The 12500-nt window shown below is 44.7% G+C and overlaps 1 protein-coding gene across 1 annotated transcript in view; it reads left to right on the forward strand.

The window, feature by feature from the left end:
- col12a1b (collagen, type XII, alpha 1b) overlaps nt 1-12500 on the forward strand; it is a 257397-nt gene that overhangs the window by 192790 nt on the left and 52107 nt on the right. The window contains 5 exon segments of the mRNA XM_055149744.1: nt 796-843; nt 846-937; nt 8156-8285; nt 9133-9252; nt 11211-11357. Of these exon segments, the coding sequence (XP_055005719.1) occupies nt 796-843; nt 846-937; nt 8156-8285; nt 9133-9252; nt 11211-11357 (537 nt within the window).

The raw sequence follows: 12500 nt of genomic DNA on the forward strand, positions 1-12500 counted from the left end.
CAGTCCTGGTTTAGTCCTGGTTTAGTCCTGGTTTAGTCCTGGTTTAGTCCTGGTTTAGTCCTGGTTCAGTCCTGGTTCAGTCCTGGTTTAGACCTGGTTTAGACCTGGTTTAGTCCTGGTTTAGTCCTGGTTTAGTCCTGGTTTAGTCCTGGTTCAGTCCTGGTTCAGTCCTGGTTTAGACCTGGTGTAGACCTGGTTTAGTCCTGGTTCAGTCCTGGTTAGTCCTGGTTTAGACCTGGTTCAGACCTGGTTTAGTCCTGGTTTCAGTCCTGGTTCAGTCCTGGTTTAGTCCTGGTTTAGTCCTGGTTAGTCCTGGTTCAGTCCTGGTTTAGTCCTGGTTCAGTCCTGGTTTAGTCCTGGTTCAGTCCTGGTTTAGTCCTGGTTTAGTCCTGGTTTCAGTCCTGGTTTAGTCCTGGTTCAGTCCTGGTTTCAGTCCTGGTTTAGTCCTGGTTTAGTCCTGGTTTAGTCCTGGTTCAGTCCTGGTTTAGACCTGGTTTTAGTCCTGGTTTAGTCCTGGTTCAGTCCTGGTTTAGTCCTGGTTTAGTCCTGGTTTTAGTCCTGGTTTAGACCTGGTTTTAGTCCTGGTTTAGTCCTGGTTCAGTCCTGGTCTAGTCCTGGTTTAGTCCTGGTTTAGTCCTGGTTTAGTCCTGGTTCAGACCTGGTTCAGTCCTGGTTCAGTCCTGGTTTAGTCCTGGTTTAGACCTGGTTCAGTCCTGGTTTAGACCTGATTCAGTCCTGGTTCAGTCCTGGTTCAGTCCTGGTTCAGACCCGGTCTTTCTCTCTGTTTCTCTGTAGTCCCCAGGGCCGGTCCCAGGAACCTTCGGGTCCTGGAGGCGACCACGAGTTCCTGACTGTGGGCTGGGATCACGCCGCGGGCCCCGTGAGGCAGTACAGGATCAGCTACGCCCCGCTGACCGGAGACCCCATCACCGAGTTCGTGAGTCACACACGTCCAGTTTCAATTTGTGTGTCAACAATCTCCAAACTCACATAATCAAGTAGAATCAACCGAGCTTAAAGGTCGTATGGAGGATTTTTTTGTTTGTTTGTTTCAAATTGTCAATGAAAGTTTAAAATCCCATTACAGAGACGCAGCAGCTTTGTAATGACGATGACCAAAAAAAAAAGAACGAAAATCTATCAGCTGTGGACGTGTTGAGGCCAGATAAACATCAGCCAATAGAAAACGAGGCTGCCTCATTTTCTATTGGCTGTTAGGTTGTCAATCAAACTCCCTACGTTTCTAGTATAACTGATTCGTCGGAGCGCGGTGGATCACGTGGTTTACGCAGCGGTTCTTAGAGGCTTTTTCAAACTGTCGCTTCTTCGCATTTCGCGCAAAGTTTGTCGCGACGGCGGACGAGAATCCACGACCGGTTCGTGCGCAAAGAAAGTCCGTTTTTGAGGTCGCTGAAAGAAGAAGAGAGGTGGAAAAGGAGCGAAGCCAAACCGAGGTGTTTCTTGGAGATCTCTTCCAGCGATGGCGCGACTGAAGCGGACGAAGGGTCTAAAAACTGATGCGTCGTTCGCTAAATTATTTCTAGACAGGAAACTTCAACAGTGATTCTGAACGTGCACTGGCTGATTTCTAGAGTAAAGAGGCGGGAGGAGGAGGTGTTTCTAGGAGGAAGGTCGTGTCACACATGCACAACGTTTGAAAAAGGACTGTCGCTGTATTTCTCTTCCCTTAAAAAATCCTCCATACAGCCTTTAACAAAGTTTAGTGTGGGATATTTTTAAATAAATAAGTGTATTTATTGTAGAACAGCTGGATATAGTATATTTTATCATTTTATGTTTTATACGTCGCAAAACTGCTCTAAGGTTCAGAGTTGTAGCTGATATTTCTTTTCAGTTTTGCGTAAATTATTAACAAAGTGTTTTTGTTTTTTTTGAGAGAGAGAAATGCTGAATAAACTGCATCATGTAACTAAATAAACTAAATAATGGTTTGAATAATCATGATTTGAATATTGACCAAAATAATGATGATAATGATTTTTTCCGTAATCGAGCAGCAGCAACTCACAAGATTTAAAGGTTGTACGGAGGATTTTTTTTTGTTTAAAATTGTCATTGAAAGTTTAAAATACCATTACAAAGACGCAGCAGCTTTTTAATTATGATGACGGGAAAAAAAAAAGAAAGAATGAAAATCTATCAGTTGTGGACGTAGTGAGGCCAGATAAACATCAGCCAATAGAAAACGAGGCTCCCTCTTTTTCTATTGGCTGTTAGGTTGTCAGTCAAACTCCCTACATTTTTAGTGTAACTGAGTCGTCGGCGCTCGGGGATTACGTGGTTTATGCAGCGGTTCTTTGAGGCTTTTTCAAACTGTTGCTTCCTCGCAATTCGCACAAAGTTTGTTGCGATGGCGGACGAGAATCCACGACCAGTTCGCCGCAAAAGAAAGTCCGACGGGAGGGCATCTGACACAAACGAGGAGGACGGGAGGGCATCTGACACAAACGAGGAGGACGGGAGGGCATCTGACACAAACGAGGAGGACGGGAGGGCATCTGACACAAACGAGGAGGACGGGAGGGCATCTGACCAGGACTAAGTATCATTCAGAACGTCGCCGATATGATACATACCTCGATACAGCAAACTTTCGGTTCGATACCAATAGTTACGAGGATTCAGTTCATCCCTCGGTTTTGAGGTCACAGTCGGGTCATTTTTGGTTCAGTTTGGGAACAAAATGCAAAATCATTTCCTTGTTGTTTATTTGTTTATTAAACCAACAATTAGTTTTAACATTTTACAAACGGGAAAATAAAATAAATGCAAAGTGCTGCTTGGTAAAACTACAAGTTAAAAGTTCAATAAAATATTCTCAAATAAGCAACAAATGTATGAAATATTATAAAAAATAAATTCCTTGTGAACAGTAAACAAAACTTTTCCAAAAGTAAAGCTCAGCACTGACAGTTCAGCAAGAACTTTTACTCAATCTGCAGATTTTTGGACAGAAAAAAAACAAACTTGTCGACGGTGTCTGCAGTAAGAGCAGATCTGCTGCAGGTGCAACGTCCCCAGAGGATGAAAACACAGAAAAGACCGACGCCGCAGGTTTGACGAGGGTCGACGGAGATTTCGTGGCGGTGAAAGGCGAAAGTGAGGACCTGGACGCAACAGCTGTAGTTTTGTGAGGAGTCACGTGGTTCGGAGGGACGTCCTGGGGGCAAGTGTGTGAAGGCGGCCGCTCTAACTATAAAGCGCCGCAGGAGACGCTGACACCCACTGTCACGACTGCACATTCACTCGTGCACAGACCTGCACCGAACCCAACCACCGAATACTCGAATACATGAACCTTTGCACCTCTAGATACGATATATTTCAAATCAGTTCGATACAATTCAGTAAAAACTAAAGTCAAAGTTCAGACTGCAGGGTTTAACGCTCAATTCCGATTTTCTTGTGAAATCCGATGTTTTTTCGAGCTTGTTCACATTTCCAGTTAAATGTGACTTGTATGTGACTCCAGTGTGAACATTAAACGGTCCAAAAGTGTCCCACATGTGACACTGGAGACACGACGACGTCAACCGCAGCGAGCGTCTCTGTGTTTACACAAGTTGAACAAACATGGACGCAGCATCGAGCACCTGGAGATTTTAAAGTTCCTCTCGTACCGGAGCCACAACATGAACAACTGACTTGTTTTAAGGAGGAGATTGAGAAGGAGAAGGACCAGGTTTTTGGTGGTGGTGTTTTGTGGTGAGTGGAGATGTGCTTCGAGTTCATGAACAGTTTTCTCCTACTTCAGTGCAGAATAGTGACGTTTGTGTCTTGTTGATGACGTGTAGGTGGATGAATGTGACCTGACCGTTCACACTGAAGTCACATGTTAAAGATCAGATATGGATCAGTTTCAGGAGCACAGATCCAAGTGTCCTGGGTCATGTTTGAAAACATCAGATCTGTGTGGTTCAGACTGACAATAAAAGATCAGATACAGGAACATAGAGACAAAAAATCAGATTTGGGAAACTTCAGGTGCATCTGAATGTTGTTTTGGTTTGTTCCACCTTTTGTCGGGGTTGAAAAGGGTGATTTGTCGTCCGTCGATGTTTATGACCAATTTCTGGTCAAATGGTCTTGGGTCGTCTGCCGTTAGAGTGGATAAATAACCAGGATCAATACCCTTTACGTGTTTTCTCGCTCCGTCCGTCATGTTGAATTAGTGTTTCTTGCCGCCGACCAAAATAATTCCCAGCATGCAACGCACGCTTTTGTCAACAATGAAACTCGCCTGTAAAAGTAAAGTTTAAATCATGTCTGTGACACTAAAAGTCTTTGTTAAACTTCTTCTTCTTGTGCAAAATTCATATGAAACAAACATTTAAATCATTAAAAAAGTGAAAATGTCAAATGTGTCGCATAAACGAGTTTCCTTCCTCTGAACAAACAACAAAACTGAAGATGTAAGTAAATAATTTAGTAAAATAAACCAACAAATCCTCTTGGTGAAATATCGATACAGCAGCACACGATATCGATACTGAATCATCACATTTTTTAAAATATTTTTGCAAACCCCCAAAATCTGAGAGGCTACAGGGACACGGGAGGACGGGAGGGCATCTGGCTCACGGGAGGACGGGAGGGCATCTGGCTCACGGCGGCGGGAGGGCGTCTGGCTCACGGCGGCGGGAGGGCATCTGGCTCACGGGAGGCCCGCGGGAGGGCATCTGGCTCACGGCGGCGGGAGGGCATCTGGCTCACGGCGGCGGGAGGGCGTCTGGCTCACGGCGGCGGGAGGGCGTCTGGCTCACGGCGGCGGGAGGGCGATCTGGCTCACGGGGAGGGCAGCGGGAGGGCATCTGGCTCACGGGGAGGACCGCGGGAGGGCATCTGGCTCACGGGGAGGACCGCGGGAGGGCATCTGGCTCACGGCGGCGGGCAGCGGGAGGGCATCTGGCTCACGGCGGCGGGAGGGCGTCTGGCTCACGGCGGCGGGAGGGCGTCTGGCTCACGGCGGCGGCGGGAGGGCGTCTGGCTCACGGCGGCAGGGCGTCTGGCTCACGGCGGCGGGAGGGCGTCTGGCTCACGGCGGCGGGAGGGCGTCTGGCTCACGGCGGCGGAGGGCGTCTGGCTCACGGCGGCGGGAGGGCATCTGGCTCACGGCGGGAGGGCGTCTGGCTCACGGCGGGGGCGCTGGCTCACTGCGGCGGAGGGGCAGCGGGAGGGCGTCTGGCTCGCAGGTTGGCGTGACGCGGGGCTGGAGGTATGCGGTGACTTCACTTGTGTCTCTTTAAGCGTCGCCGCGGTGATAATTAGAGGCTGAGCAGGATAAACATTGACGTTCCTCAGAATCAGAGGAATTATGGTTTTTAAAAGTTCACATCTGTGGACCAGAGACCAGGATCCAGACCAAAGACCGTAAAGAAGACCGGATTTAAAGCTCCGAGGACGAGGAGGGGAGGAGGAGGAGGAGGAGGAGGAGGAGGAGGAGGAGGAGGAGGAGGAGGAGGAGGAGGAGGAGGAGGAGAGGAGGAGGAGGAGGAGGGGAGAGAGGCGGAGGAGGAAGGAGGAGAGGAGGAGAGGAGGAGAGAGGAGAGGAGGAGGAGGAGGAGGAGAGGAGGAGGGAGGAGGGGGAGGAGGAAGAGGAGGAGGAGGAGAGGAGGAGGAGGAGGAGGAGGAGGAGGAGGAGGAGGAGGAGGAGGAGGAGGAGGAGGAGGAGGAGGAGGAGGAGGAGGAGGAGGAGGAGGAGGAGGAGGAGGAGGAGGAGGAGGAGGAGGAGGAGGAGGAGGAGGGGAGGAGGAGGAGGAGTCACAGGTGTGGAGCAGCTCATCATAAAATCAAACAGGATTAGACTTTTCCTGTCTGTGGTTTTAGAAGAGCAGCCAAAAAAAAAAACAAAAAACAAAAGTCCACGAGAAAACTTAAAGGAAACTAAAGCTGCACTGTGGAACTTCTTTTGTTGACAAGTAAATCTGCCACTTTACATGATATTTTTTAATTCTGAATTAATTGTTCAGAATTAAATAGTTTGGAATTTAAATATTCTTCTTGTAGTTTACACAGAAATAAAAATTCTAAACCAGGACTGAACCAGGACTACATCAGGTCTAAACCAGGACTAAACCAGGACTGAACCAGGACTAAACCAGGACTAAACCAGGACTAAACCAGGTCTAAACCAGGACTAAACTAAGACTAAACCAGGACTGAACCAGGTCTAAACCAGGACTAAACCGGGACTACATCAGGTCTAAACCAGGACTAAACTAAAACTAAACTAAGACTAAACCAGGACTACATCAGGACTAAACCAGGACTGAACCAGGACTACATCAGGTCTAAACCAGGACTAAACTAAGACTAAACCAGGACTAAACTAAGACTAAACCAGGACTAAACCAGGACTAAACTAAGACTAAACCAGGACTACATCAGGACTAAACCAGGACTGAACCAGGACTACATCAGGTCTAAACCAGGACTAAACTAAGACTAAACCAGGACTAAACTAAGACTAAACCAGGACTAAACTAAAGGACTAAACCAGGACTAAATTAAGACTAAACCAGGACTAAACCAGGTCTAAACCAGGACTAAACTAAGACTAAACCAGGACTCACAATATTTGACTAATCTGATCCCTGCCAACTAAGGGATGTGCAAAAATACTGAAATATCGATATATCGTATCGTTTAATGTGATGATTCAGTATCGATATCGTGGGCTGTTGTATCGATAATATCATCAAGAGGATTTTTTGGTTTATTTTACTAAATTATTTTGTTCCAGTTCCAGTTTTGTTGTTTGTTCAGAGGAGAGAAACTCGTTTATGCGACACATTTGACATTTTCACTGTTTTGACGATTAAAATGTTTGTGTTTCACATGAATTTTGCACAAGAAGAAGTTGACTTTATTTTATTGAACCGTATCGAATCGATTTGAAATATATCGAATCGAATCGAAAACTCACTGTATCGAGGTTTGTATCGAATCGGAAACTTCTTAATGATTCAGAGCAGAACAGAGGAGCAGAAACTGTCATTTGTTTTGCCAAAATACAGAAAAACTGCAGTTTTACAAACGACCATAAAACAAAAAAATTAAATAAAAAATAACTCAGATTATGACTGACACGAAGTGTTGGGGAGTAACAGATTACATGTACCAGAGTAATCAGAGTACAAATGATGAGTAACTGTATTCAGTTACAGTTACTGTTTCAGTGAGTGGTAATTGGATTACAGTTACTTTGTTGAAGTAAATGGATTAAACAGAGAGATTTAACTGTTTTTACATTTCGGGCTAAATCCCCTTTTTTCCCGGTAATTCCACTAATTGCTGGACACTAAACCAGGACTAAACCAGGACTAAACCAGGACTAAACCAGGTCTAACACCAGGACTAAACCAGGACTAAACCAGGACTAAACCAGGACTAAACCAAGACTAAACAGGACTAAAGGACTAAACCAGGACTAAACCAGGACTAAACCAGGTCTAACACCAGGTCTAACACCAGGACTAAACCAAGACTAAACCAGGACTAAACCAGGTCTAACACCAGGACTAAACCAGGACTAAACCAAGACTAAACCAGGACTAAACCAGGATTTAACAGGACTAAATCGTGCTGCGTGGACCATGTCTAGTCTTTGCATCTCTCCAACAAACCAAGTAATCCAAAGTAATCAGATTACATTACTCACTTTAAGTAACTTAATGGATTCCGTTACAAACTACATTTTGGTGTATGTAATCTGTAATCTGTAATCTGTAGGGGATTACATTTTAAACTTCCCAACACTGCAGACACGAGAATCCACAATATTACACACGCTCCTTTCACTATTTTTTTTACTATTTACTGTTCATTTTATTTATTTATTTTTTTACTCCTTTTAATATTTACACCAAAAATCCAAATCCTGCTGCGTCCCAGTTTAGAATTTTGAAAAATTTGATGAAACGACAAACTCAGAGGACTTTCTTTCTTTTCTTTCTTTTCGTTTCTTTCCAAACTCCATGAAATAGTTTGGATCGGTTGAGTTCCTTTTCAAACAGAACAAAAGATCTGGTCTGGAGTCACCTTTTTTATTTTTGAATGATTTATTTTATTTTATTGAAGTGTTTTTGAATCGTTGTTTGTTTGTTTGTTTGTTTGTTTGTTTGTTTGTTTGTAGCACACGGTCCCGGGGAACAGGAACAACGCTCGTCTGCTCAACCTGCTCCCAGATACTCCCTACAACATCACGGTGGAGGCGCAGTACGAAGAGGGACCAGGGGGGGCGCTCAACGGACCCGGACGCACATGTGAGGACCTCCTACACTTCTCCTCCTCTGCTCCTACACTCTCCTACACTCTCCTCCTTCTGCTCCTACACTCCTCTCTCCTCCTCTCTCCTACACTTCTCCTCCTCCTCTGCTCCTCCTCTGCTCCTCCTCTCCTCCTTCTGCTCCTACACTTCTCCTCCTCTTCTGCTCCTACACTCTCCTCCTCTCTCCTCCTCTGCTCCTACACTTCTCCTCCTCCTCTGCTCCTACACTTCTCCTCCTCTTCTGCTCCTTACACTTCTCTTCTCCTCCTCTTCTGCTCCTACACTTCTCCTCCTCTTCTGCTCCTACGCTTCTCCTCCTCTTCTGCTCCTACACTTCTCTCCTCTTCTGCTCCTCTACTCTTCCTCTCCTCCTCCTCCTCCTCTCTCCTTCTCCTCCTCCTCTACTCTTCCTCCTCTACTGTTCCTCCTTTTCTCCTCTGCTCCTCCTCTTCTCATTTCCTCCTCTCCTCCTCTCCTCTCTTCCTCCTCTCCTCCTTCTCTCCTCCTCCTCCTCTTCCTCCTCTCCTCCTCTCCTCCTCCTCTCTTACTCTACTCCTCCTCTTCCTCCTCTCCTCCTCTCTTACTCTTCCTCCTCCTCTTCCTCCTCTCCTCCTCTTTTAATCCTCCTCTTCCTCCTCTCTTCCTCCTCCTCCTCCTCCTCCTCCTCCTATACTCTTCCTCTTCTCCTTCTCTCCTCCTCTGCTCCTCCTTTTCTCCTCTGCTCCTCCTCTTCTCGTTTCCTCCTCTCTTCCTTCCTCCTCTTCTCGTTTCCTCCTCTCTCTTCCTCCTCCTCCTCCTCCTCTCTTACTCCTCTTCTTCTTCTTCTTCTTCTTTTTTCTCAGTGGGCTTGTTGAGTCCGAGGAACCTCCGTGTGTCGGACGAGTGGTACACGCGCTTCAGAGTCGCCTGGGACCCGGTCCAGGCCCCGGTCCAGGGCTACAGACTCAACTACGCCCCCACAGGTCAGACCCGGAACTACAACACACACACACACACACACACACACAAACATACACACACACACACATACACACAAACAGACTCAACTACGCCCCCACAGGTCAGACCAGGAACTACAACACACACAACATCTACACACACACACACACACACACATACACACACACACACACACTACACACACAAACACACACACACATACACACTAAACACACAAACAGACTCAACTACGCCCCCACAGGTCAGACCCGGAACTACAACAACACACACATCTACACACACACATCTACACACACACATACACACACACACACACATCTACACACACACAAACACACACACACACACATCTACACACACACAAACACACACACACATACACACTAAACACACAAACAGACTCAACTACGCCCCCACAGGTGAGACCAGGAACTACAACACACACACACACACATACACACACACAGACACATACACACAGACACAACACACACAAACACACACACACACACACACATACACACACACAAACACACACACACAAACAGACTCAACTACGCCCCCACAGGTCAGACCAGGAACTACAACACACACACACACACACATCTACACACACAACACACACACATACACACATCTACACACACAAACACACACACATACACACTAAACACACACACACACATACACACTAAAACACACAAACAGACTCACTACGCCCCCACAGGTCAGACCAGGAACTACAACACACACACATCTACACACACACAAACACACACACACACACACACACACACACACACACACACACACACACACACACACACAAACAGACTCAACTACGCCCCCACAGGTCAGACCAGGAACTACAACAAACACACACACACACACACACACACACATACACACACACACACACACACACACACACACACACACAACCGACTCAAGCTACGCCCCCACAGGTCAGACCTGGAACTACAACAAACACACACACACACACACACACACAACACACACACTGCACAAGATTTTAACACTTTTATTGGGTTTTTCATCTTGTTTTCAGGGTTTGTTTATTTTAAGAGAATGATCTTGTTGCATTTCACTACTTTAAAGACTTTTCTGAGAGATTTAAGAGTTTAGATCTTAAATTTTGGCCAAGTTTTTTTGCAGTTTCGAGCCAACACGAGCAGCACTAATGACGTTTATTTTTTATTTTCAGACATCTTTAATTCTCAGTTTCATTTACTCGAGTAACTTTTAAAATAAATTGTGCTTTTCAGAGTACTTTTCCAGCTGCACTTTTACTTGAGTAATAATATTTTGAATTGAAGTAACAGTACTTTTATTGAAGCTGTGGTTTCTCTGATTTAGTTTGTCTCATTTTTTTGTTTCTGTCTTTTGAAAAAACACCAGATTTTGTGACTTATTTCATGTTTGGTCAAATCATATTCACTTAAAATTTCAAATCCGAGTCACGTTCTGACCTGAACTCTTTAAGTTACTTTTAATCGAGTAGTACTTTTCCCAAATACTTTACTTTTAATGGAGTCACTACTTTTACTTCAGTCATATTTTGAAGTAACATTCCTGCTACTTTTTTTTCATACAGATGTTATTGCTTTGTCTGGAATATTCCACAGTGTGGCATTAAACTTTTCTATCTCCACGGAGACCAAACCAGACCAAGTTCCAGGTCAGATCTGTGGAGAGGCGAAGACGACACCGCTCACTGTTGGAATGTCTGTTTTTCTGAGTATTTTTGAGCTAAAAAAAACAAATGTAATTGAATAAATGTAAAGCAGAGCTGTTTAATGTCACACTGTGGAACATTCCAGGCAGAGCAATGACGTCTCCATAGAAACAAGCACCAGAAAAGTTACACAGTGCAGCTTTACCCGTCAGAGTTTGTGTCTGCGCTGGAGTTTTGACCCTCGTGTGTCTCGTCTGGTCTCAGGCACGACTCAGAGGATGGACATGTTCGTGGGAGACGTGTCGTCGTACACGCTCCACAACCTGCAGCCCGGGACGACCTACGACCTCACCGTCACCGCCGTCTACTCGGGGGGAGTCAGCGCCCCCCTGGACGGACAGGGAACTACACGTACGTCCCCAGTTCAGTCTTATAACCTGTGTGACGTCGCCCCCATCAAACTCAAACCTGCACGAAAAAACTCTGTCGATCGTCTGTGCTGTTTTAGTTTTGGAGATATTAACGATTCATTTACAGGTCAAATTGGGGTCAGAAGCTTCCAGGAAACTTCAAAATTAGTGCTGTCATGCGATAAAAAAAATTGAGAGATTAATTAATTATGATCTGTAATTAATTAATCTAATGAAGTTCTTTTTAATCTCACCTAAAAATTGCTGAGAAAAGCTTCAATTTGAGGTATTTTCATTTAAATTCATTATTACATTATTGTGGCAGATTAAAATACTGATACAGAATGAAAAATAGTGGCTTTATAAAGTCGTTTATTGTTTAACAAACTTTAACAGATGCAGTCACTTACATTCCACAGTATCATCATTATTATTACTATTACTAATCTGCAGTGTTGGGAAGGTGACTTTAAAAATGTAATCCTCTGCAGATTACAGATTACACACCCCAAAATATAGTTTGTAATGTAATCCATTTAATTACTTAAAGTGAGTAATGTAATCTGAATACTTTGGATTACTTGATATTGTCGTGCTTTTTTAAAACGACATGAATGTACCAACCACATCCTGAACATTCATGTTTGTTCTTCAAATTGTTGAGCCCAAATCTCCATGAACAGATAAATGTTTAAGGTAAATATAACAAAGACTAGAAAATCTTAACACAAGATGTTTGTCTGCTTAAAGACAATAAAAAGCCCAGTCTTTACTTAACCATATTTAAAAAGAAATTAATTAATTTAAAAAAAAAAAAAAAAATGAAATCCCTAGTCCTGGTTTTAGTCCTGGTTTTAGTCCTAGTTTAGTCCTGGTTTTAGTTCCTGTTTAGTCCTGGTTTAGTCCTGGTTTAGTCCTGGTTTAGTCCTGGTTTTAGTCCTGGTTTTAGTCCTGGTTTAGTCCTGGTTTTAGTCCTGGTTTAGTCCTGGTTTAGTCCTGGTTTAGTCCTGGTTTAGTCCTGGTTTAGACTTGATTTAGTCCTGGTTTAGTCCTGGTTTTAGACCTGGTTTTAGTCCTGGTTTTAGTCCTAGTTTAGTCCTGGTTTTAGTCCTGGTTTTAGTCCTAGTTTAGTCCTGTTTAGTGG

This window comes from Boleophthalmus pectinirostris, unplaced genomic scaffold, assembly GCF_026225935.1.
Source record: "Boleophthalmus pectinirostris isolate CB_2022bp ecotype Guang Dong unplaced genomic scaffold, ASM2622593v1 HiC_scaffold_13, whole genome shotgun sequence".
NCBI lineage: Eukaryota > Metazoa > Chordata > Actinopteri > Gobiiformes > Gobiidae > Boleophthalmus > Boleophthalmus pectinirostris.